The sequence below is a fragment of the Melanostigma gelatinosum genome, assembly GCF_949748355.1.
Source record: "Melanostigma gelatinosum genome assembly, chromosome: 6".
Classification (NCBI taxonomy): Eukaryota; Metazoa; Chordata; class Actinopteri; order Perciformes; family Zoarcidae; genus Melanostigma; species Melanostigma gelatinosum.
This window is the reverse complement of record NC_136639.1, coordinates 20,259,628-20,286,867: the sequence shown is the minus strand read 5'-3', so window position 1 is coordinate 20,286,867 and position 27,240 is coordinate 20,259,628. Positions and strand designations below refer to the sequence as shown.

The 27,240-nt window shown below is 42.3% G+C and overlaps 1 protein-coding gene across 1 annotated transcript in view; it reads right to left on the bottom strand.

Moving 5' to 3' along the window:
* ipo11 (importin 11) overlaps positions 1–27,240 on the bottom strand; it is a gene marked incomplete at its 5' end in the record, with an annotated part of 102,818 nt that overhangs the window by 55,011 nt on the left and 20,567 nt on the right. The window contains 9 exons of the mRNA XM_079270798.1: positions 2,522–2,648; positions 11,068–11,173; positions 13,693–13,740; positions 14,795–14,885; positions 16,656–16,699; positions 17,156–17,308; positions 18,603–18,795; positions 19,280–19,350; positions 22,844–22,892. Coding sequence (XP_079126924.1) covers positions 2,522–2,648; positions 11,068–11,173; positions 13,693–13,740; positions 14,795–14,885; positions 16,656–16,699; positions 17,156–17,308; positions 18,603–18,795; positions 19,280–19,350; positions 22,844–22,892 — 882 coding nt within the window. The remainder of the gene's footprint in view (positions 1–2,521; positions 2,649–11,067; positions 11,174–13,692; positions 13,741–14,794; positions 14,886–16,655; positions 16,700–17,155; positions 17,309–18,602; positions 18,796–19,279; positions 19,351–22,843; positions 22,893–27,240) is intronic.

Below are 27,240 nucleotides of genomic sequence, written 5' to 3'. Positions count from 1 at the left end.
TTTAGTTTGGCCACTAACGGGTTCATTTAAAGACTCCACTCATCACATTTAAGGAACAGGAGTGGTATTACACAGCTCATAACTCCCTACAAACATAAGTGTTGTTTAAGACCCCTAAATGGACGCCAGGCAATCATGCTTTCGTCATTAAGGCACCAAACTCTGATATTATCTTTCTGGAGGCAGCCGGTTAGTATCTTTAATGACATGTTTTAAATTAGGGATATTTAGTTTGAGATAAATTCATGGGACAGACTAATCTTTAATAAATGTGCAAAACATGGGGCTGGGGCAGTTACAAGAGAAGACAAATGTGTTGAAGAAGTCAGGCGAGCTGCCGTAGAGTCAGGGATTAAGAGTTCTCTTCCTTAATTAAGAGAGTTCTCATTCAATAAGTGTCTGTGGTGGTGGGCGTGGGTGGCTCAGCTGTGGAGGGGGCGGAGTGTGGGAGTGGTTCGGGGAACGGTGCCGGTAAGGGACTTAATTAGGCGCAGCTGGAAGGGATCCTGATTGTCTCACTCACGACTGTATTTAATCCCACAGTAGAGACGGAGGCGGGGGACGGACCGGACGGAAAGCTCCTGCGCGTGTGCTCGGAGGCGAGGCAGGAGAGCACCCGGCCAGGCCCGTTAGGGTTTAAAACAATAAAGAACCATTGAAACCGTCATTCCACCGTGTGCTGGCGTCATTGTGCTCCCCAGACCCACCGGGTAGCAGAGAACCTGCTACAGTGTCGTTTTTAGGGAACAGTTTAAACAACGTTTTGTCATTAAATGATGTGATTCAGGTCACTTAAACCGCAACCGAAAATCATTTAGCCCACACGCAGTCAATTGACCATTTCAATAAAACCACCACTCTTCAGTTTCTCTGGTCGATTACTGCTTTCACTGAGGTACAGAAACTGAAATGTCAGAGATGATTATAACTGATACCTTTGGGGGGGAAACACTTCCATCTGAACAAGAAGGCTATAGAAGAGCAATAGAGATATTGATAACCAATGGGACTGATAGAGGGCAGTTTGTTTTCCATTAGTCCATTCAAAAGAGGTTCTTCTTGAACCGGACAATATTGATCAGGAGCCTGGATGGGATTGAGCAGCTGGTCTGTGATCTAACAGCGAGCGCGTGTGAAGAAAGACCATTGACGCAGTCGTAGTACTCGGTAGTAGTTGTAGTAGTAGTAGTAGTAGTAGTAGTAGTAGTAGTAGTAGTAGTAGTAGTAGTAGTGGTGCTGTTCTTTAATGAGGATGCTGACAATGTTGACGTGTCAATTTTTTGTGTTTACTATGTTGTTTACATATGATGGTCGACTTGTTCTTAAACACAATAAAAATAAAATCATACACTGGAGACCAATGTAACATGTAAGTTTGACAAAGAAGAACTTAAAAATGAGCCACTGAATGTACAATTCCTAAGAGAACTGGCTAATTGAATACAATGCGACACACACAAGTTTAATTCCACTGTTGCTGCCTGCAAATCATTTTAAGATAAAGCCAAAGTAATGAAATGTGATCCGTGGCGTCGGGCTCCATTTCAGTGCAATTGGCTGTGAAATAAAAATGAGGGTGCTACAGACCCATCTATACTACTTTACATCGTTAGTGTCACTATCTGTGCTCCATAATTTAAACAAAGTACCCAGAATGGATGATGCATCATACATACCATAACTGGAGACATACAATTATTATTCATTAATATTAGGATGCTTCCATCCATCACATAAATAAGATCAGAGCACGGTGTTTGCGTGGGCTCTGCCATATGTGTATAATCATCTTGATTACATTATAATCACATTCTATGTGCATTACAACAAAGAGGAATGCGACCAAAGACGCACCTAAAAGCTCCTCCACACAAAGATGGATTATGAGGTAAGAGGCAGTCAGAGAGACTGAACCCAGCTACTCATAACGGTTCAATCTAATGGTGAGATTATTTTGAAGTGCATTGTAAATAATGCATTGATTTTGCCACATTCCTTCATACAAATTCTGTTAAAAGAATACACATCAATCAAGTGCATGGCTCATGAGGCGCGACACCCAAGGATGGCGAAATGCAATTTGAATGGAGGATGACGAGGCTATAATAATAGCCACTTTTCCACAATTAGGATCACAGCAGTTCATCAAGGCCAAGGCTGAATAGAAATGTTAATGAGTAAATAAGTTTAGCTTATTTAATCAAAACTATTCAAAGAAATCGTCTCCGTAAAAGCGAACAAAGAAAATACAAAACAGTATGTTGACACATCTGATGGCAAAACCTTTCCGCAATCCCCAACTAACGATGTTAGACTTTGTTTGGAGAACGTCGGCAGCATAATAACTGTGGTCCCAAGCTGAGAACTGTGTTTGTGTCGCTGACTGTGCACTTTCACTCAGTCTTTACCAATCAAATGTTTTCTGGGGGAAGCTGCTCCTCCAGCCATAATAAGCAGTTTGCCTAAAAAGAAAGAAAAAAAAGAAGAAAGCGACACTGACGGTTGCCTGTAGCTGCCTTACCACCAAGTCGGGATCCTGCATGAGGCTCAGGATAACCTCGTAAAGTAAAGGTCGAAGGTCAGACTTGAACTTGACAGAGATCCACTGTCCTATTAGCCAGATGACTCGTCGGCGAATCAACTTGTATCTGGAGAAGGAAGGAAGGGAAGAGGAGTTAGTTCTGGCTGCAGAGAAATCATTGGTCAAACTTATTCCCTGCGTTGCAATACTAGAAATGAGCCAGCTGGCTCTCTGCTTTTATCTCCACAATGTGGCTACAGTACTTATGGATCCATTAAAAACAACTGGGCCAGCTATTCAAATGATGAAATCTGCCATTGCTTTTGGCTCATCCAGAAATTGCTTTCAGCAGTTGCTTATGTTTTGGTTGGAGCCTGCAGTGTAATTTGTGCTCTGAGGGAGAGAGCCATATCGCTGTCCTTGTATTCCACATATCCAATTTCAAGACTAATATTGTGGCATACACATTCACACTGAACTGTGTGTGGGTTAGATTAGAGTCTGCAGAGAGGTAGCGATATAGTTTACACAGAGAGCTGACCCAAAACATGTCCCAAAGGGACAAACAGAGAAGAAGAACTAGGTGAAGAAAGTGTTTTTGAAAATTTAGTTTGTTTTGTGTTTATTTGTTTAAATGAATGCATGTCAGCAAAGCCCGGTGGAAATGTTGACCTGTGACAGAAAAATTAAATAAGGTAATCAGCCTAGTTCAAAAACTAGAATGATCAAAAATCCACTGGGGCGGAGTGGTGAGTGATAGGAATTAAAACGGCATGCATGTCCGGGAACTGATGGTTTTTCAACAGCTGTATCGGGCAAACAAGGAACGTCCCTCTGCATTTGCCTTTGTTCGTATCCGGGGATCGGCTTGACAGGAGAGAGCTGATAGAGGGTGGAAGGAAAGGACAGAAGGAAAGGTGAAGGATGGGGGGGGGGGGGGGGGTATCCTGTGGGGGCGTAGCCTGTTGGCTTCTTGTCAAATATCCACAGGGAACCAGAGACCAGTCTGGGCCACCGTCCAGAAGATGCGGAAACTCTGTGTGTGTGTGTGTGTGTGTGTGTGTGCGCAAGGAAATAAAAAGAACGGTTTGTTTATATAAGCAAAGCACAAAAGCATGTTTTTGTGTTTCGTTTGGTGAATTTGTTTGATTGGTTTCCCAATACCTTTCAAACAAACTTTTGCCAAAAGGCATTTGGAGAACGAGACCTTGGCCTGTAGATTACCTTTACTGACACTATTAAGCTGAATACCACTTGGACTTGATTTCTCATCTTCTTAAAAGCACAAGATAGCACTTGGACACTCAGGGGTTAAACTGCTCAGGAGCAGCGGACCATGCGAGGAGACTAAACCATCATCCAATTACTTTTATAGGAAAACAACGGCAGACACATTCGATTTTCTATAAGCTTTTATGGAGGCAGCAACATAGGATGGTTCAAACATGACTGAGCAGGTACGGCAGTGCCAGTGGACACATTCCCAAAGCTCTCTATGTCCAGGTTCCAAACAACAGCTTGGCACTAAATACCAACACTCGGATAACAAGTCGTTGACAACGAGAATAAATAAATCAAATGACACATTACTACTACAGGACGCTCATTCATTTTGGTGAATACTCAAAGGCAACAAATAAAAACATATCACAAGTTATTTTTTATACACAGCGCAGGGAACAACTGTGTGTTTAATGCAAGTTTAGACTTGATAAATGCCGACAATCGTCTGCCTTATTCCAAACAACATTGTAATCCGTGTGCTGATTATCCTTCATTCAATGCATCTGTTGAAGTGACTAAAGGATTAGTTTTCCCAACTCTGCCTGCAGTATAATGGAGTGGTGAGTGTGTGTGCATGTCTGTGACTAACAAATACAAAACTATCTTTTCAGCTGGGGACGGTACAGCTGGCAAAGTGGAAGAAGAGGATCGAAAGGCAGATGGACAGGCAGGTGGACAGGAGCACTCAGTCAAAGGTGAGACACGAGTCATTCACACAAAAGCTGCTTCCTCCTCCATACCGTCACACAGCCGTCAGGGAACCTGCTCATCTTCCTGGCAAACACGGGGGAAATCCATGTGGACCAAATACGAACTCAATCCGAAGCAGGATCCCAGTTTCACATTAACCTTAAAGCGGTACACACATTGTTCCTTCGCTTCTGCAGGTATTTAGGTTTTTTAGGGCAGCGGTTCCCAAACTTTTTAGGCCGCGCACCCCCTTCTACATCCCGACCGGGTTCACGCACCCCCAATCCCCCACACCTTAAAAAAAAGAAGCAACAGAGCTTATTTATAGCCGCATAGAAATCTGACCAATGAGAGAACAGTTTGCTCGCGCGTGGCGTTTGTTTACAATATTTAGTCCGCTGTTAAATGTTGCAGTGTGAACACAAACCGAACAAAGGGGCAACTGCAACATTGTATCATATTAATCCCTGAATCAGAACAAAGCAAAGGAACTGAAGGTGTGAAAACGCTCTGAAACAAGCAGATTGCATCACATTTCATTTACAATCAACCACTGCAGTTGTTTTTGGCTGTTTTGTTACTCCTCCAATTTCGATATAAACAATGTAAGGGGCTTTTGACTTGCACTGGCATGCTTGGTGTTCAGGTGGCGACGTAAATAAGAGGGTTTCAGACAGCTGTTAGCCAGAACCTCACTGCACACCACGCACAGTCACCCAGATCATATGTCCTCTTTTTTACCTCGACTCCGGGTGGGCCTATGCGCTCTCTCTCTCTCTCAGACAGTCTGGCGGCAGGAGCTGAAGTGCATTTATTTATTAAATTCTACGTAATTACGGTATTGCAAAATCCACGTGCCGGTAAATGTCGGTACACTCACTGGGACTTGAAGTCTTTTCGCTTAATGGTGTCAACACCAGGTGAAAGACCTTGCGAGGCGCAATGGGAGCAGATGCAACAGAAACAGAAGTAAACAGAGTTGCACTGATACAACTGTAAGATTGGGGGGGGGGGTTCATTCAGCTCACCAATAAAGCACGGCAGCATCGAAAGCCCAATGTGGTGCTTCTTTTTGCTCACATCTGACCTGTGTGAACATGCCAAACTCAATTATGTTTGGAGTATAAAGCCAAAAAAAATAAATAAAAACATCCCCAGTGGCAAATACTAGCAATGAGGGGAAATGGAGTTGAAGACACACATAGCACAGAGTCACTTTACAGCATCTATTGATCACCCAGGGGAGGGAGTGACTTTTCTAACCAAACCCCCCACAAAAGGTCAAGCCACAAAAGGCGATGACGAAATGCCAGCGTGTTTGAAAGGCCTTTATGCTGGCAGTCAGTAAAATGATTGAACGCGCACTGTATCTGGCCGTCAGTCTGGGTGACACAAAAAGCTCATTCGAGCTATTCTGGGACGTCAATATGAGTGATACTAATGGGGTGTGTAGGAGTGGGTTTTTTTATAATGCGTATGTGTGCTCAAAAAAGGACTTGCAGTCATCTCTCCGTTCTCAGACACGATGACTCATCACAGGTACGACAAATGTTTTGGTTGAGGTACAGAAAAGGAGCTTACTGATGGCCTGAGGCTCAGCCACATGTGTTAAGTCACACACAATTGTTGTGCCGACAGATACGGTTATTAATATTTAGGCTGTTGCTGCTTCATATCAAGTGATAAAGACAGACTTCTGCAGGGCTCAATGAAAGTATCGGAGCGCAGAGGGGAAGTGATGACTGACCCAGCAAGCAAATAAGTGTAAACAGAGACAGCGTGTACTTGTACAGTAAGGAATAATACTCAAGTAGTACGCTTCATGATTGTAATGGATGACGTGGAGGCTAAGAACAACCTGACGTGAAGCAGAGGGTGATTTGCCGATTTAATTCATTCTGATCTCGCTTTTAAACATCATTAAAAATAGTTCCTGAGCCTAAGGATTTAGAGTTTTGAAATTGATCACTGACAGACACTGAGAGGCAGGCAGCAGACAATCCTGCAGGTGTGAGAACAGGTGGGTGCAGTACAAACCCCAGAGACGGTGAGGACAACATTAATTAAGCTGCTCTAATGCCACTGGTATCCTCATAACAACTTTACTTTGAGTTATCCCCCCCAAATGGTACCTCCCTTGCTTAGCATATTGTTGTGAATGTTAGATATTTTATTGTTCTGATGTAAATCAAACGTCTGAACGAGGGAGCTGTTTTAACCGCTCCAACAGCCGATTGCCCAGAGGGCCGAGTACGGCGGGCGAGGCAGCGGGATCTGAGAATACTCTGGTTACAGCGACAAATGTGCACCAGACGAGGGTGTCGGCCAGAAAATCTGCTTTGAATGTGGCTTCTGGCAGATGCCAATATAATTACCGTCCTTCTGCTTCTCGGGAGATATTGCCAAGTCGGGGGGAAATATTTCAGCCACGTCGCTTCACGGTGTTGCAGAACTATATGAGATGAAGGCAGACTGGCATGACTTTAAGACCGAGATGACAGAGGTAGAATGAAAACAAATACCCTTGGATAATCACTGATCAAGTCTGAAAAGCTCCGTGTGGTTCAGTGCACCGACCAGCACACGGTTCTTTTGTACTCGCATTTAGGAGACTTGTGGGCCACATTAGATATAAGAAAACTATCATTTTATTTTTGTACGATTATTTACTCAGTGACTTTGGAAACATCGTGCATTTAGAAAGAACATTTTGTAGCCTACGTTTTAGAGCCGTATGCATCAACCTGGTGCATTCGTTGCCCTAATGAGCAATTTAATCACACTAACACATTGGTTGTATGGAAATGAATGGTGATGACAGGGCAAAAATAAAAACGTCCCACCCACAGAGCATGGTAAAGGAGACGGGGGCCCGTGTTTCAGGACCGGTCACGTGGGTTGACTCTGTCTACAGCCGGATTGCAGTGAGCTCCGGAATCGCTAACCTGAGCTCACTTTTTACGGTTCGGCTTTTTCTTAATTATTTTATCCGTTACATCATATTTGTTCTGGTTTGAAAGGTGCTTTTAAAAAAAAAGGTATTATAATAAAGTTGTTATTATGTGAGGAAGCCAAAGCTAACGATCATCGAGACAGACTTTAACTTGCTCCGTTGATTGCTTGTGTTTGTACACATTAATAAACCCTTCCTGCACAAAAATGTGTGGGCCGGAGCTATTTGCAGTAATTTACAGTAAATGTTGCATCGTCATCATAATAATAATAATAATCATAAGTACATGCAACGGCAACTACATTTGTTTTTACACAGATGTGCGACAGCATACATATCTGCTGTGTAGATCAATCGTCCTCTGTTCTCCTTTGAGGAAAAAAATATACACTTTAAGGGAATTTTCTTTTGTACATACCGTACTTTGGTTTGACGATGGAGCCTACTCAACATGAGCTACAGACTTTGAACAACGAACAACAACAAAACATGGACACGCCCTTAAAGCCAGCTGACAAATAAAGGAGCATTTTAGATTTTCTCCCCAAAAATACCTTTTTTCCTTAAATAATAAAAAAAAAAGTACAAATGCATTTAAAAAAAATACAATACATTGACTTTTTGACCACAAAAAGGGACGAGTAAATGTGATTTCATTTGGACTTTAAAACATTATCGAACATACAGAAAATAAATTGTAAAAAGAGGATTATCGTTTTTGTGCCAGGAAAGACGATTTGCAGATTGCACATTGTGGCATTTCCCTGAATGTACCAGAGCACAAAACACTTCAAAATAGAGATAAGTCAGCTGGCACAGGCCATCTCAACTCTACAATATAACACTTAAAAGGCCTGAGCCACAAATCCCTGATAGTAATCCACCAGAACACCTTTGGAATGAACTTGAAAGCAGCATCAGTAAAAATAATTACTCTCCACATATAAACCTAAAGCAGTGATGTCTGCATGGTCAGCTTGGACACAAAGGACTATATAGGACCTATGGGGAGTCACTGCCCCAAACTGGGACTGATCTTTCCATCGTAGAATGGAACAGGGATTTGTAACGCTGTGGTCATATATGTGTAGTTCAGTTTCCCAACAAATCAAATAGAGCTGCAGAGCCCACAAATGGTTTTAGCTTGTATGTGAAAGGATTGCAGCATATGGGCTGGAAACATGGTGTTTGTGAGGAATCAGGCTGGACGACGTGTTGGGCTGGATGGGAGGTCACTGGTTCATTTGTTTACTGGGTGAAGGTGCATTTTACACACAGAGACTCGAGCTGTGTTGAGATCAATAACAGCAACACATAAATCCCCGCTGATGATCTCCTTCAGTTTATTCTCTGCATGATTGGGTTCCCTTCACAGACATTGATCGAGTGATGTCAGAATTCTTTACGGCATCATATATCTGACCAGTAGGGATCATAATTTGGGGTCAAATGTCTGAAGTATATTCTTGCGACTATTCCACTGGGAGTTGAGAATGAGAAATTGAATCGTGACAGGATGCTAAACACGATGACATATTGACAGCGTGATGACAGGCGCGCAAAAGGCGAACATATGTATGCACACACACACACACACACACACACACACCTCCGATTGCCACGGAATAAAGAAACTCCACTCATCTCCAACACTGAATAATAAGCCATGCTGAATCTACATCCCCACTGCAGAGGCCTCTTGAAAAGACTGAACATCTCAGGGCTGTATGAGAAACACGGCCTGATTCATCAGCCCACAGCAGAGCAATCAATGAGTTGAAAAGTTTATCTCCTGTCATTTATACAACCAACCTAAAGACAATCCTCTTAGCACCAAGCAATAGGTTATCACACAAGGACCTCTGTTGTTTTAAAAGGCATTATTTGGCAGTTAATGGATAAAGATTGAGTTATCTTTTAATGAATTTCAATGGTGAGACTAAAGCAAACAATGTGTTTATCTTGCAAAAAATCTCTTAACTGTTTAGCCACTGGCTGCCTGGAGCCAGACCGTTGCATCTGATGGCATCCCCCTACTGCCATCAACACAGCAAGTGCATTTTAACTACACACCATTTGTGATCACTTTTGACAGTAGGCTCTTCAGTGGGAAGACATCATTTTCAGGACTGTGCTTCCATGTGCTTCCATGTTTGCAAAGTTTGTTCAAACACATAAAATCAACTATATCAACATTTTTGAAGATCAAAGATGAAAACATGAGTTTGGAGGTGAGGCGAACTTGAAAAAGACCAAAGCCAAACGGAACCAGGTACAAAGTGGAGGCAATATTCGCACCTGCACTGTGTGGGAGCAGAGCCGCGCTGACGTCAGCACTAACCTGAGTGGCCAACCTTTAGAGTGCTGCTCTGCTTTTTGTTTTGATCGTCTTGGCGTATGCGTGAGCAGGACAGCAGGGCACTTCTTTGTTCTCTACACCTCTGGAAACTCTCCCTCTTTCCCATCATTTTGAGACGCGGTCAGCTCACTCTTTATTCCTACTGACCCGACTATCACTACACCTGTGATGAGGTTTATCGACTTTGTTCTTTATGTTTAATTAGCCCATTATGATGCTGATGCCGATACGTCGGCGCTACGTACGTTTGACTGCTGATGGAGTGATTGGTTAAGTATAAGCAGCAGTTGTTAATGTGACCATAACGGACATCGACTCCAAGCATCAGTGGGCTACTTACGAGTCTTTTGGCATTGGCTGTGCTGCTGAGGGTAATCAATAGCTGGACAGAAGTTAATAGTCAATTAGCCTGAGTTACACTGACAGGAATGTGTTACCTAAGCAATGCATCAGACGCCACTAATGTCTGAACGTGAGCGCGCATACAGTTAAACAAACAGCCGTTTAAAAAAAGAACTGCCTGGCTGGCTCAGGTCTCACCAGTATTGCTTCAATAACATTAGTACGGCAAAATGCGATGCACTCAAGAGTCATCACCTTCCTAAGGACGATGCGTTTAAAATTCATACCGCATACCAAGTGGCCACAGGAAATAAAGAACACCTGAACAGTTCAACTCAAATCAATAACCATACAATACAAACTGTCCGTAGGGAAAGCTATCGCATTACATTTTTGTTGAGACTCAGATGAGGGTATTTACAACGTGACAGTCATGGCATGAAAAACAACATTAAGAAGCTTAAGAAGCGTATTCGGTCCGTGTCTCTCCCACCTCGAGCTGGTATCTGATCTTGAGTAAAAGTTTTATGAATCCTTAGTTTGTGGAGATAAAATATCATGATAGGAAATGAAATGAAAGATGCTGAGGGGCGGCTCAGGCGGAGCAGCGGGTCTCAACTAATCGATGATCGAACGCCGGCTCCTCCAGTCCGCATGTTGAAGTGCCCTTGGGCAACATACTGAACCACAAATTGGCCCAGAGGACGGTGCCGTCTGTGTGTGAGTGTGTGTCCTGATGAGCAGTTTGGCACCTTGTATGGCAGTCAATGCCACCCGTGTATTGTTGCGTGTATTAATGGGCGAATGTTGACGTGAAGCGTAAAGCGCTTTGAGGGGTCGGATGACGAGAAAGGCGCTATGCAAGTCCATTTACAATCAAAATGTGTGAAAGTTTCAGAAGAAATGCTAACACGCTACCTGTGATGGCCGACTTGCAGCTCCCCAAGAAGCTGATTCTTGAACCACTGGTCAAAGTCGACGTTGTCAAAGAGCTCATAAGCTGCCAGCCCCACTGCGTTGTATACTGAGGACAAAACAACCACAACAAGAGTCACAACATTACTATCATTTAGTCACAGTATCCACAGTAGCACTGGGAATACTGAACTTCTAAAAAGTGAAGTAAACAAACAGGATATGAGCAGATGAGGGAGAGATTAAAAAAAAGATGTACAATAACTGTTAAAGAAAAAAAAGATGGCTCATGGTTCCAAATTAAGCCGCAGAACACTAAAACAAAATTCATCATGTTATTGGCTTAAAGCAGGGGTCTCAAACTCCCGGCCCGCGGGCCAAATCCGGGCCGCGACGTAATTTTATGTGGCCCGCGAATCCGCCAGCAAAAAAATAAAAAATAAATAAATAAATAAATATATATATATATATCTTCTTTTTTTTTTATAAAGTTAGACTTGATAATAAAAATATCCCCATAGTCGAAATTATGAGATAGAAAGTCAAAGTTATGAGATAGAAAGTCATAACTATGATAGAAAGTCAAAATGATGAGATACTCAAACACACAGGCACAGAAGCAGCTCTTTGGCTGGTTACTCGACACTTGACATGGAAATGTATTGTGAGTACATTGAAGACTACTTTAAACGTTGCTTTAAAAACACATGAAATACTTCATGATTGTGCAAATGCACCCTTGAAAGGATTTTAAGCTTTGAACAAAGTTAATGGAATAACTTGTGTTTGATATTTGTCTTTGATATTTTCAATAATAGTTTGATCTTTGATAGAGTAATGACATTAAAAGGATTTAAGTTGTAACAGAAATGTGCTTAAATATATTTTTACATTTAAATAACTGCATGTACAATATTTTCACACTTGAATAAACAATAATCAAATGCAGAGACAGTTATTTACCAATATGTTATGAGTAGTTACATTTACACAGTCTTACATTTACAACCGGCCCTTTGAGGGTGACCGCGATGCTGATGTGACCCGGAGTGAAAATGAGTTTGAGACCCCTGGCTTAAAGGAAGTCTCTGCATTTTGCCCCAACAGGACCTTCATGTTTGAGTCTAATGCTTTTAAGCACACAATGCATCACTTGAAAGGTCTCATTTCAATATTAAAAAGGTTGATTGTTTTTTGTGGGTTCAACTGCAAAAATGCAATTGAAGAAAAAAAAAAATACTGTAGGACTGTTTGTCGCTGAAAAGCTGACACTGAACTGCAATGCTTGATGAACAGGCAAGAGCTAAAACATTGCATTGATCAAATAGCCGAAGGTTGGACTGTATTGCTTCATGTATAGCTGGGAACAGATGACAGTATGAGACCAATAAGATATAGACAGATACAGGGACAGAGGCCATATAAGTGGAAGAGATGCTTCCTGTTACTATTTTTATTTCATCTTTAAAAGTAATGAATTCTGAGAGGAGGGAAGCGAGGAGAAAATATTCTATAATATTCTGGCTACTCCAAATGAGATGTTCCTACGTTTTCGATGGTAGTCGTCCAAAAGGGCCTCTCAGACTGAAATATACTCACTTCGTTCTAATGTTCAATATCTTAGAAAGAGGAAGTTAGTTCTGCTGTCAGTGCAGCATTAAAATGACAAATGTGGGACAAATACCAGAGATACAAAAAATATAAACACCTCATGGATGTTTATCCTTGGTTGAACGCCATTTAGCAGCATTTGTCATCTATAAAAAGGGTATAAAAAAGCAGGTTGTCTTGTTTTAGTCTTTTAGCAAATATGGCCGTCACGTAGCACTGTCTATTATATATGACAAATGTCTTTACAGCATATAGGTTGGCTTAATGTGGTTGTTACGGTCTTCAGCTCATTGAAGCACGCTCAGTTCCATGTTCGGCTGAACCCGCTATTTACGGGAGAATAATTAAGGTCAGAGTTTGTAAGTGAACTAGCACCATTATAATTATTGACTAATTAACAAATCAGTACCTGCTGTTATTAAGTGGCACTCTGGCGCTTCAACCAGCTTTAGTTCTCACAGTCAGAATTATACATCACTGCTGCTGCCACAGCACAGCTTCATCATCCAGTGAAGTCTGCAGGTTCATCAACACATCCGGCTTTAACTGAGGCCCTAATGGCGGGCAATCCCAACTGCCTGTGATTTAGTCGTGTATGCCATAAAACCACCAGAGAGGCAGCCCTGACCTGCCACCGAGTTATAAATACTAACAGGAAGCAGAGAGGGTGTGAGACAGAGGAAAGAGGGGGGGAACAAGATGTCCACGGTCATGATAGAAAGCAATATAGCAAGAACGGATTACATTATGAAAATGCAACCAAAACAGGAAAACAATTGGTACGTGATTAATGTCATGTCGTGATTCAGACTTCATATCTTAGTCTGAAATGATTGGTATGCGTCCCGTGGCTCTCTTTATTCAAATCTCAATTTAATCATCTCCATTTGTTGTTTAAAATTGTTTGGGATAGTGGTTGGAGAAATTGAATAACATTCACATTTGGTGTTTCAGATAAAATAGTCATTTTAGCAGAATCACTCAATCATTAAATACACCCGGTATGCTTCGACTCACCGGAATCCTTCATCAGCAGCTGAGCCGAGTCGTCCACATTGGTTGGGCCTGCAAAGACGGACACATAATCTGGGTTACTTTATGGATTATCGCAACGTGCATGCAGCCCAAATGTTTGTCAATGGTAACGATCTGTATGATTTGATGGACCCAGTGACCACATGATAACACAGATGCAACTTAAAACGGCCTGGACTTCATATCAGTCTCAATCACTTCACTAGTCTGTTCCCTCGCGCTCCATTAGTCCTCAGTTCTCGAAAATCAATAGCTGCCTCCCTTCAACCATAGAATTACACCAATCTGCTGCCTTCCTTGGTCCAGCAGAGCCCATTTCCAATCTGTCACTTCGGCACCTAATTTAGCAACAGAACAAGAACTACATGCCAGTTCCACCAGGGGACCAGTGGCAGTTTGTGTGTGTCTGTGTGTATGTGACTGACTAAAGAACTGCGAGTGGTTTTAATGGTGGAGGGTTGTCAACAGGGATCTTGAAGGTGCTGTCAAGCCTATACCTTGAATGCTAAAAGCAAAGTGAACAAAGATTCCCCCTTTACCGTTTTCTGATGCATGAAATATGCATCACTTTTCTGAGGCAAGGCTATATTCCATGAGGGGAATGGAGTCGGTCATTTTACAGGGAAACTGAGGCATAGCATGTGTGCAGTGCAAGGCAAGTATATCTGTACAGCATCTTTCAAGGCCATTTACAGCACTTTGCATATTCTGAATAATGCATTGAGACCACACTGAAATTAATTAAATATTAAAATGTGATGAATAGATTGAAAAAAACATTTGAATGATGTCATTGGGGTGGACAAGAATTTTAAAGACGACTCTGTTTAACGCAATAAAATCCAACTGCACCAAACAGCCTCCAAAACCACCACATCATTGAATCTACACAGATTTAACATAAACTGAACTTTATAAAAAGGTAAGATTTAACGCAGGGCATTTGAAAGCAATAGTTTAAGCTCGGTGTACCGAATAAACTGGCAATGAATACACGTTTTCCTCACATTTGGAGGGTTTGCAGAAAAGAGAGCAGACTTTGCTTTTGGCAAGAAATAATATTTGAAATTGGCATTTAACTGACCCTGGAGGTTCTGAACCATGTCCAGCAGCACCGGTATCAGTGTCTGGTTGTAGTTGTGGAAGATATCCAGGAACAATACTTCTGCAGAGGGCTGGAGAGAGGAAAGAGCAGAGGGGATGGTTAATCAGCAGACATGGTGGTACACTGTATGCGGAAGTCATCACAAGCGTTCATTAAGCTCTCCTCATTCTGAGCGGCCTGCTTTAGTTCGGTCGGGCACTCGGTGGCGGTGAACAAGGGATGTCAGTGCACACCATCTACATACACAAAGGGCATTTTATACAAAGAGGCTCATGCACAAACACAGAAACAAAGGCAAACACTGCCTCGAGCTCCCGGTTCAATAAAGTCAATGTGAAGGGGATTTTTGTTTGTGTGTGCTCAAAGAGAGAAACTGTTGTCTCCCCGCCTTCAAGCAGTTTATTGGTTTTAGACATCACCAGAAAATCCATTTCAAATAAAGCTGCAAGAAATCTGACAACATGGGCTGGGCCAACCTATTAATACATGCTGCGTGCGCTACAGTGGATGTGTACACGACATCTCACAGGATGTCCTGTAGGTTTGACCTTTCCACCCGGGTGGCAGCGGGTCAAGATGACACTTCTAAGAGGCCACTTTTATATAGAACCCTTAGACAGCTGGTGATATTGACAGGGGAAGGGCATCTATAATCAGCCATTAGGGCTGGTGACTATGGAAGGAATAGATGGACAGTGACATTTGATCAATGAACCATCCTGAGCACCGCAATGCGCCAACACGAAGGTCAAAAGAGGGCGGCCATGATGTTCGGACAAAATATAAACGTAGATTAGCCTCGGCAACCAGTTAGCCCTACTTTGTGTGGATCTGCAGAGACGTTAACGTGTCTCTTTGCAAACTTCCAGCATTAGGGAATGTGATCACTTCTACGTTACTAATTCCATGCATAGTCTGAACTAAATACTTCGTGTGTGCGAGTGTGCTGTGTGCTGCTGGTGTTTCTAGCTTTAAAATTGTTTATCAGCAAACACTGACCAACAAAAAGCTGATGCAAGAAAAATCAAGAAAAGTTTTTTAAAAACAGCTCAGTGTCTTCTATTGAGAATTCTAACTGAAGTAATTGATCAACTAACGAGCTCTGAAAGACTAATGCCACCAAGCATTTGCTGCTGAAGTGTGCTTTGGATGATTTAATCCTCTACTGTACTCAAAACAATGTTTGCCATCTTAATGTTGAAAGTGGATAGATGGGGCTCAACACAAAGAGAGAAATGAGGGGTAGACAGGAAATAATATGACTTGAATCAGAAATTACGCCATGAAGCTGAAGACGAGTCACTGCCAACGAACAAGACACAGAGAGCGGATCGAAAGCCCGGGGGACCACTAGCTGCTTTATGATCCCGCACCGTGTACAACCTGCTCTCTGCCACCACATAAAATACGTTTAATGTTGAAAAAATATAGCACACACTAAAGAAAACACTGGAGACAAACTGTTGTATTATTGAAATTCCAATATCTTCTGCTGTTATGGTTCTTTCAGTTACATTGTTTATGGTTGGAAGGGTGACTCTTTGTTTTTCTTGCAAAATTGTAACTTTAATCTTGGCAAACTAGACATTTTGGTTGAAACACAGGGGACATATTAGGTGTATTTTAAACAACAGATGCTGTCAAGGAAGTGGTAGCAGAGAGGACACGCTGCTGTAATTCTCTTTTGTGGGAAGGGTCGAGGACTGTGTGCACAACCATCATCACTTGGCATTTACAAAAACAACAGTATCAAAAAACAGAGACACCTCTGTCTGAGTTCTTGTTCCGCTCTCTTATCAGGTTACTAATATCATTTTGTATTGTGCATGTGTTTACGTACCCGTAGACTGTATTTCCAAGAGTCACCACCCGTTTCTTCAACAGCTAGAAGAAGAGAAGAGGTGTGAGGTGTGTGAGGGCTGGTGTCCCATGTAGAGCATAATCACAAGGGTGTGTGTCTAAAACTTTATTCTGAGATGACAAATTGTTATCTTTTAGGAAATGCTGGTCCGTAGATTATAGCTGAGGCTGCGCAGCAGAAACACCTGGATCCTGTTGTGCTCGCCACATATGGAGTTCAACCAGTTTGAACTTTGCAGCGGAAAGCTGCTATGGTGCCGCACAAGCCATTGAAAATAATGATTTTCAGCTTTCCGTGTTCAGTTTTCCTGCATTCCTGCGTTCCTGGTGACATTGCTGACTACATGGATTCTAGAATTGGCCAACCCTCGCTATTCTGCACTTCCCAAGCACATGCCTGTTAAACTCTGGCGGTCTGCAGGTCCAGATAAGTCTGCACATTTGGATTCACAGCCTGCGTGTCTGGGGATGTGCTATTACCAAAGCTCTCAGGGTCCTCTTCCCACATTGCCAGCTCTTCCTCTGTGAGAAGGAAGTAGTGTGAGACGAGCCGGCGTCCAATCTCTGTCAGCGTGGGGTGTGTGAAGAATGCCGTCTTGATCTTGTGAGCTTCCAGACTCTCTGGTTTACTGTCTGAGGGCGGCAGGGTGCGGGGAGAGGAGAGGAGGGAGAGAAAAAGAGGGGGAAAGAGAAAGAATTAGGCAAGAAATATATTTTATTATCTCTCAAACAAGAAGTCTACCGAGCTACAGAGTCTACTTCAGAGCTTTCAATCTGATTTCTGGTGGAATTTACAGCATTAACGTTACGTGAAATTATCGTTACAAAGTGCTCTTAATATATATGATATCTAAATACAAAAGCACGCTGCATACTCAAAAGTCTTTATTTCAGGCCAAAGCCTTTGTTGGAAATGGGTGATTACAATAGAAAAAAAAGAGCAGTTGATTCATATTCTGCAGTCTACATGCTAACTTTAAAATTATACATTTTATTATAAATTTGTAATAAAAATTACTTTCGCCTCTGTTGCTTATTTTTACTTTCAATGAAAAAAAAAAGTGGATAATTAAAGAATTTTCATTTCAACAGTCAAGACGCATTAAGCATGTTAAGAGAGAAAGAATGGCGATATAAAGCAAACAAGACATTTGACTTTACTTCCAGACCCAAACCAACAGATTGCATTCTGTTAAACCTTCAAACCTCCACTTTACCTGTGGCCCCCGACCTCCACGTCACTGCTCTTCACACAGTATTGAGCATCCTGTCCGAATGCTCAGACACACACGGGCCCGTGCTGTCAGTCCACCTGACTGACAGCACGGGCCTAATGAATAAGTCAGGTGGCTGCCCTGAGCTCAGTCAGTCAAGGCTCAACTTTCCCTTTAGCTCCATCTACTACTGCTCCTCCAAATACTTTGTTTTCCCGTTTAGAAATATGAACGGGAATGGTAACCTGAAGTCCAACTTAACTCAGCCGCCACGGCACAGTCAAACCTTCGAACGGCACCAAAGCATTAGCACAGGAACCCTAAAAAAACGTGGGTCTGCTCTCTGTCGACTAACGATTGCTTAGGAGAAAGAGCTTCAATGCAGGCACACCAACGACCGTACGAGCTGGCAGAACAAAGACAGAGTGCTGTGCTCCATGGCTAATGAGGCACTGGAGGCCTCTGTCTGCTTCAAATAAACATGAGCCGTGGTGAGGTACCAATGATGGAATTACAGCGTCGTGTTTTTCAAAACACCGTCAGTGATCTGCCTCGAAGACCCAGTGTGTCTTTCTGATTGTCTGACTTTCACTTCTTCTCATTCAAATATGCAGCTTTCATCACTCGCCCACCATGTAGTTTACTCCCTTGTGTTGTCGCTCCATTCACCCCCCCCCCTCCTGCTCCTCTTCCCCATGGCCCTCATGACCTACCATCGATGTTCTTGGAAGGTTTGTAGGCATCGTTCTTTACAATCATCTTGATGAGGTTCATGCACTGAACAATGAAGCGTTCGAAGGTCACTCCTTCGCCCGCCGGCGTGAACAGGTAGCTGACGGCAAATTCCAGGGAGCGCTGGATTAGGGGTATGAACGCACATGCATGGTACTCCAGGAAGTCTAGCAACTATACGGAGGACCAACAGAGAAGGGGAGAGGAAGAAGAGGAACATTTGTTAAACACTGTAATCGGTCCGTAACGTCCTTGATGCAAACATACAACCTATTCTTTCATGATGAAGACTCATTTCATTTCTTATTTATTTCTATGTAATATTATATATTTAAATAATCAAAATATGATTCATTATTGTTCATTTAACTATCTAGCATAATAAATATAAAGCTTCACCTTGAACAGACATGAAGTACTCTGAGGACTACCTGGTACTGTGGTACTTATGGTTTTACTATTAATGAGCTATAAAAATAATTCAGAGCATATCTATGATTCCGTCAGTGACTGAATCATAGACGTGGAGATTGCCTCCACACACAGCTCTCAACATAGTGATGGCTCCTAGCTACCAGTGCTAACGGGACATAAACCCACATAAAGACCTACAGACGGCGATTCATTGCTATATAATTAGATATACAAGTCAACTCACAACTTTGGTGTACAGTATGATCATCTTCTGCAGCTTTTCTCTGCATGTGCTGTCTGGACCAACCTGTCGAGCTGAAACATAAAAACAGCCAGAGTAGTGTTACTTAACAGCATCCACAGGCAAGTATCATGATTTGGCAAAATAGAGATGGTCCTTAGTTATTTAAACCCCATAGTGATTTCATATGTCACTTATATAACTTAATAATAAGAGTAAGAGTAACAATAGCAATCATTTGGTAATATATTGTATTTTATCTTTTAGATCCATTGGATTACAATCCAAGAAATTGTTGACATTTTGGGGAATATGCTTTCTCACTTTAAACACTTTAATTTCAAAGGAAAGAAAAAAGTCTAATATCTGACGATTCATGAGTTAGCTGTTCTTTAAAGCTGACACACACACACACACACACACAGGCAGGACAGCAGCAAAATGTATTGAAAGTCTGAACTTTCCTCTGCGGAAGTAATTTGCCAACATCTTCATAAAAGGTACGCTGCACGGAGCCCACATGAGGAATGACTGTTTCAGAGGAAACCTTTTCAGAACGATGAGGAACATTAGATGAGAAATAATCTGTGTAAATAAAGTGCTGTCTGTTTTGTCAACAAAGCCATTATGAGACTGGTGTAAAATGCAAGAAAAAAACCTTATTGGAATGAATGAGTAGGAGCAAGATTACAGGAAGGATAAATGCTAACAAGACTCTGTAGCTGAACATAAGGCAGATGTGTAAACTGTACACTTTTATTGTGTTTTATTGTATTTTAATGTGCTTTTCTTTTGTCTTTCCATTGTTCAGGTTCCTGCTGCAGTCCATCACTCTTGTTCTTGTATAGCAGACCCAATTCATAGCTATGACCGAACCTAATTTGCATTTTCTACCGGGGGAGACATTAAATTCAGTTTTAACTAACTATAAACAAGGTATCACGTCAATAATTTACTACTGCAACAGCATTCTTCACGGCACATCATCCAAAATCCTAAATAAACTCCAGTACATCCAGAACTCTGCTGCTCGCCTGCTCACCCACTCCCGCTCCTGTGACCACATCACCCCTGTTCTCCACAACGGATTGATTACAAAATCCTTCTCCTCACTCATAAAGCCCTCCACAAGCTTTCCTGCTGCATGGATCTGATCCCTTTGTAAAGTGTAATATTTGAGCTCAATGGTAGATCATTTATAGTTACTGGCCAGATGTATAATACTCACTAATGTTTATGCTCCCAATAGTGATGGTGACGCCTCTTTTTAAACGTTTTTCTCAACATTCCCTTCAGACTTTAACTGCCGGCTTTATCCTCAATTGGATTGTTCATCCATCAATGTCTGTGTCTGCCAAGGTAAACCAGTTCTTCATGGTGGAGCTGGCGAATTCAGACATCTCGGTGCTTTTTAATCCTTCTAAAAAGGGAATATTCCTTTTTCCCAGCTCGGACTAACCGAAGGAGGGCTGTTCACCAGTCTGCTGACAGCCATAGTCTGCTGACAGGTCCATAGCTTTGCCCGTGACATGTTCCCAAATCTACCCAATGATTCAATTTCAGATGATTTCCTGACACCAATCCGAACTCCAAGCTCTGCCTCAAACGCCCACTTCATCTTGCTGCCTTTGGTGAGTCCCATGGACCCATTACGTCAGCGTATATAATAAATGCACACGTTCATTCACGGGGACACTAGACTGATTAATAAGGTGAACTGGCTTAAAAGATTGCGTTGTCTTGCTTCTTTCACACTTAACATCAAGCATTATGTAAATGTAATGTCTCCTTGTTTGCAGGTGTGTGACAGCCGGTAATGTAAGTAGACGGTAACACCTGACCAGGCGAAAACCTGCTAATAAAATACACAGACAGATGAACAAAACAAAGCTAAGAAATGAAACTATTCATTATTTCTTACAGATATGTAACCTTGAAAAAAGAGTTTTCAACAGTGCAGTGATTGACAGTGACTGACCCGAGCCAGACATCTGAATGGACCACAAAGACTGCCCCAAAAACACCAGTTTATATAGCTGACCTTATCGGTCTGTGCAGAGCTGCTATTTATCCCCAACCCGGCTGTGAGCTGCCTTGCCATTTCCTCTATCTGCCGTGCCCAAATACCAACAGGACCATGACCCCGTCTCTATTGCCATCAGCAGAGTAAATATTGGAAGTGATAGCTGTGACTGATGATTTTTTTTGCAAAAAATCTGCTGCTATGGTAGATTGTGGAGCTGTGTCTGAGACTTATCTCTCAGCCACAGGGTGTTATCATGAAGAAGAAGAAAAAGGAACATTGATCGTGAAATCAAACGGTGGAATTGAGCAAACATATTTGCCACTGAACTGGGAAGCTACCACTTAAAGGGTGTCACTCGGTGGGAGTCTCTACCGACTAAGAAGCTTTTTTAAATGAACTTTATTTTGATATTTCCATTCAGAGGGATATGTACAAAGTAGCAGGAGACAGGACCAGGAACCTTTTAGGAACTCGTGAACTTTGTCACAACTGCATGTCCGAAATAAGCCGTGAAAGAACAACTATCTTAATCAGACACTTATTATATTGTATTATAAGAGTAATCGCAGTGATCAGCTGGTCTGACCAGGAGACCAGGAGTGAATGAAGTAGCTAGAATAATTCGCTAATTGATCGCACTTACACACTAAAGCAGACAGTCATAAAAACTTGTTCCTTCTGGTGTAAATTGATCAGAAAAAGAATTGCCACCAAGCGGTCATGTTGCCGTTTACATCCACGTCTGTCCAAAATGTCATCACTTCATCATATTTATCCGATTAGACATTTGTGTGAAATTGTCTAAATTAGCATATGAATCCTTGTGTTTTGTGAGGCAATGGTGACTGTTCACCACCAAGTCCAATTAGTTCATCTTTGAGTACAAGTGCACCAAACAAATCGTGTTCACAAAAATGGTCCAGACGGACAGACGGACACGCAGTATGTAAGGACAACCTGAAAGCATAAAGCCTCCAGCCATGGCTGTCGTCCGCCCGGGGATATATAAATGCATCAAACGTCTCAGGTGTATGTTAATATGGGGTAATTCCTGTCAAGTTTGCCCCGAAGTTAGCGACATTTTTAAGGTGGACCAGCCAGTGTCATTTTAGTGACAAACCACTATTCTGATTTGGTGGAGCAGCTGCTGAGTCAAGTGCCACACCCAGTGGTCAGATTCAGGACATTGGTCAAGTCTTTGGGTTGACATCATACAGGTTTGAAGGTTCTTACACTGGCCCAACCCTAATATCTTACAACCAAATTCGTTTCAGTCCATGAATTAAAAATCTTACCGAATGTGTATCAATTCAGGGGTCCTTGACGAGAAAAAGATTGAAAACCACTGCCTTAGGATGACTCGGCTTGAGCTTTCAATTTGATGAGACGCTATCGTGAGACCTGGAGTCTGTGTGCGATACAGTCTCTTAAGTAGGAGCCTTTAATATGCATTCATATTAGGCACCGGTAAGTGAGTTTGTTTACTGAAGGGAGAAGCCTCAGACCAGAGATCCAGGAAAAAGAAAGAGACGAGTACTCACAGCATTCCAAGAACTGTTTTAGCCTCTCAAACACTGCATTCAGGAAACCCTGAAAGGGAAGAAATGAAGAGAGGGTGAGATCAGGTTTAATCTCTTTGACATTTCTGCAGTTGAATCGCTCGTGACTGCTTCATCAGTATTACTCAGAAGCAGATCTATTAACAAAAGAATAACTTAGCACGATCAGCTACACAGTATGAAAGAGAATCAATTTTCTGTAGCCGGGTGTAGACGTGGCTGAGCATGGGAAATTAGATGATAGATGGAGATGCAATCTGTGTAGTTCTGCCTTTATGTTCAGCCATGAAGTCAACAGCAGTGCCCTTAATCACACAGCCCGGCCTGTAAGTAAAGCTCCTGACAGAGTCTAGTGGAGAAAGAGGGGGGGGGGGGGGGGGGGTCACAAGAGGAAGAGAGGGCAGGAGACAATGAAGAACAAGATACACGGCAGGCATTCGTGAGGCTAATGGTGGGATTTAGGAAAAAAAAGAGGGGGAGGCAAGGTGGGTCAAATAAAACAGGAAAAATACTTGCAGGAAATTATAAAACCAATGTAGCCCTGGCTAAAAATGATTTCAGACATCAGGATGTAAATAGTTTTCTAAAAACCAAGTTAAAAGTATGGATAAAAATAGATATGGGTGGATACAAATTTATATCAATAAGAGACTCATAATCTTTACAGTTCAAGGGTCACAGTGCATGCAAATGAGCATAGTTTGATTGATATATGTACATGATTCAGCACTTTTGTCCCCCCCTAACAACCTAACTTGTATAGCAGTATCATATGTCAATCTTTGTTTTGTCTTTGTTTAATTGGCTTGTCCTGAAACTATCAGCCAATCCAAGCCCATTCTCAGGTAGAGGGGTGGGGCTTAGTCGTGTGTGACCGGGTTCAGTGGGTTAGAGAGGCAGAAGCGAATTCTAACTGAACAGTAACTGAACAGTAAGAGATCAATAAGGTTCGTAACGTAATGGCTGATGACCAGTTATCCTATGGTTTGAACTGTTGTGATCTACAAGAGGAGATGCACGTTTGCGACTGTAAGTGAGGATCGGGAAAGCTCCTTGGGACCACTATGGAGAACTGTTTCCCATGTGTGCGTGAGCTGCTGTAGACTGTTGCAGCCGTTTCTTCTGCGCCCTCCATTACCCATCTTCCCCTCACTTTCCCCTCTGAATATGCCTTGGATTCGTGAGTACTGACAAACGTGCACGTGCTTTTTTTGTTTATTGCTTGTGTGAACAAGTGAAGCGGCCATCACAGTTTTTAGGCCTCTACGCTCCCAAACCACGACTCAGGCCTGCAACGAGGGTTTTTCAGATTATTCTGATTGTGTGTGTGTGGGACTGTGAGTGCACAGTATATTGATGACCGCATGTAATAAATGCCAAACTGTTTTTCTAATGCCTTTGAAGTATATTTGATGTGTTAAAGTCAATCACATTCATGTTTTGATAAGAGCTGGTTAAAAGGGGTAAAATACACTTAAAACACAAGATAAAAGGACTTAATAAGAGGCACAGACCTTTTATTTACTTAATTCTATTGGCGGCACCGCCAGTTATTTTAGTTTTTAATAATAGAGGAACAAAAGTTGTAAGAATAAGTACATTCATGTATAAGAACAGGTAATCGCGCCATTACGATTAAAACTTTACCCAGGACCCCGCCCATAGTACTACTACAAACTAGCAGATTCACATAATATTATATAGCTACATGGGACGGGTGTTACACCAATAATGCAAAAGGGAGTGCAAAATAGAAGCTTTCAGCTGAACAAGTCCTGATGAAAAAGGTTAGACGACTACAGAGGAAGAGGAGTGAGGCTCGTGGCCCTGCAGGGGAACAATACACCGGGATGAAGTGAAGAGTTAATGAATGTCAGCAAACTAGATCGAGGTGGTAAGAAAAGGATGGAAATGTGAGACAGAGGGTGGTGGGCATTGAATGAGCGCGTCAGCAGTAATGTGAGCAGTAGTTTGTAAAGGTAGATGAGAAAGTCAACCGAACAACCAAGTTCAATCTGAGAGAAGAACAGTGGGAAGCAATTTGAGAACACAATTTGGTGAATGTTTTCACTGTGCGTGTTCTTTAAGAGTAGAAGAGCACAGACTTTGCTTCAGGTTGAGACTTTTGCAGTGGATTGTCTATTACCATGTCTCAACTGGGATCGAGAATCTATTAATTGCTTTGGGAATGACACAAAGATGCTCGTTAACGCCTGGATGTTGCAAACAGACCAAGCCACTGGCTTTGTCAGGATTCAGGATATATCACTTGTTAGTAGTCTGTATTTGTGCTCCAACAAACACAAACAAAACAACCTACCCAAGCATTTCCATTGAGACTTAAGATATTTTCAAAAGTTTGCGTGGTGTTTTTTTTTTTTTAAATCACAAACTTGCAACTGGCAAAAACATCTATGGTGCCAGTTTGCTACATACATCAGCTGGGTGTGTCACATATATTTGGAGGAGACATTGTTTTAAGTTTAATGCATTAATCTATGAAAAGTACTTAAGTTACATCTTTTTATACAAGTTTCATGATTTATGTTTTATCAAAGTGGGAATGTTTTCAGGAAACACCAATGTATTTTAGTTTATATTGTAGATAAATAGAAATAAAACATCCAAAACAACCAAACTAAAAAGCACAAACATTCGCTCCTGTACATGTAGAATAAAACATTAAATGGCAAATGTGCTTCACATAAATATCCAACATGGTTCCATCCTTCTATCCCAGGGGGGAACAAGTTGAGGCTCAGAGACCTGGGGCTCAACAGCACACTCTGTGATAACATCCTGGGCTTCCTGATGGGGAGACCCCAGGATGTGTGGATCGGCACCACCATATCCTCTCCACCCTGATCCTCAACAAGGATACGTGCTAAGCACTCTCTTGTACTCCAGGTTCATGCACGGAGTGGCCACCCACAGCTCCAACACCCTCATTAAGATCGCTGATGACACGAACGACGAGACGGCCTACAGAGAGGGGGGGGGGGGGGGGGTCAGGACAACATCCTCCATCTCCACCACTGATTGTGGACTACAGGAAGAGAAAGGGAGAAAGACACGACACCATCTCCATCAACAGGACTATGTTTGAGGGAGTCAGCAGCTTCAGGTTCCTCTAGGTTCACATCAGAGAGAACCTGACTTGGTCTCATCACACAGACACCAACACAAAGAGGGCAAGACAGCAGGTCTTCTTCCTCCGCAGGCTGAGGAGGTTCAACGTGGACCACAGGATACCATCGAGAGTATCCTGACCTGCTGCACCACCGCCTGGAACGGCAGTTCCACCTCGCTCAAATGTAAAGCTCTACAAGGGGTGTTGTCAAAAATAGTTGAGATCCCAGCGAAGCTGCTTTAAATGAGGGAATACATGTTCGGTATGTAAATTAGGCTAAAGGGACATAAAGCGTATAATTATAGTTTAACGGATGAAATCTAATAATCATTTTAAAGCAAGCGTGTATTACATAACAAATGTAAAGTGATTTTAACAAATGTAAACCTGATAAAAATAATAATAATAATAATATGTGTATCTGAGTATAGTGCAGTCTGAGTGTAGAAAGTACAGAGAAAGAGGAAGTAAGCAGGGTGTTGGCTTCAAGGGATGGGGAAATAATGGTGGTTGAGAAGAAAAGACACAAAGCACAATAATGATGAAGGATGAGATCAAGAATCATTTTATAAGCAAATGTGTACTAAGTAAAGTGATTAACAACTGTAACTGTGATTATGATAACTAATCTGTGTTAGAAATGTGTGAGTGTAGGAAAAGGGGAAGTACAACAGATGTTGAACACCCAGACACGCGCAGAGCTTGATTAAGTAAGCGCCCAGACAGGGAAGTTGGGGTGATTTCCTCATGCACACACACACAAAAGTTAGGTACTTTTCGAAGCACATGCACCAAATCAATGATGTCATGTTAATCATGGGCTGAGGGAGGCCGTGTTGAGGAAGAGGGGGAGACGCGCGAGAGGCAGCCCAAAAGTGTTATAAAAGAAGTAACTTGCAAACAGCAAGACGGAAATTCACGATGGGACGCCGACCGAGCCATCCATGGAGAAACACTGGACTTCGTTCGACAGCCGCGTCTGAGGACTTCGTCTCTGTTCACGGAAAGAAGACCGCCGTTCGTGGACAAAAATTGAAAGACTGAGAATCACCTCTCCCCCCTGCTTGACTTTAACAACTGGACAACGGATGGACACAGCCGCCTTAAAGACTTTGTACTGAGCCTTGAGGATCGCTGAACGGACTCCGCTGCGGGAGCAGGAGGGCCGAGGGTCTGGCCAGACCTTCGCTCCTAACAACTCCAAAAGAACCGTTTCATCGCACCATTGAAATCCAGCTCCCACCGGGCC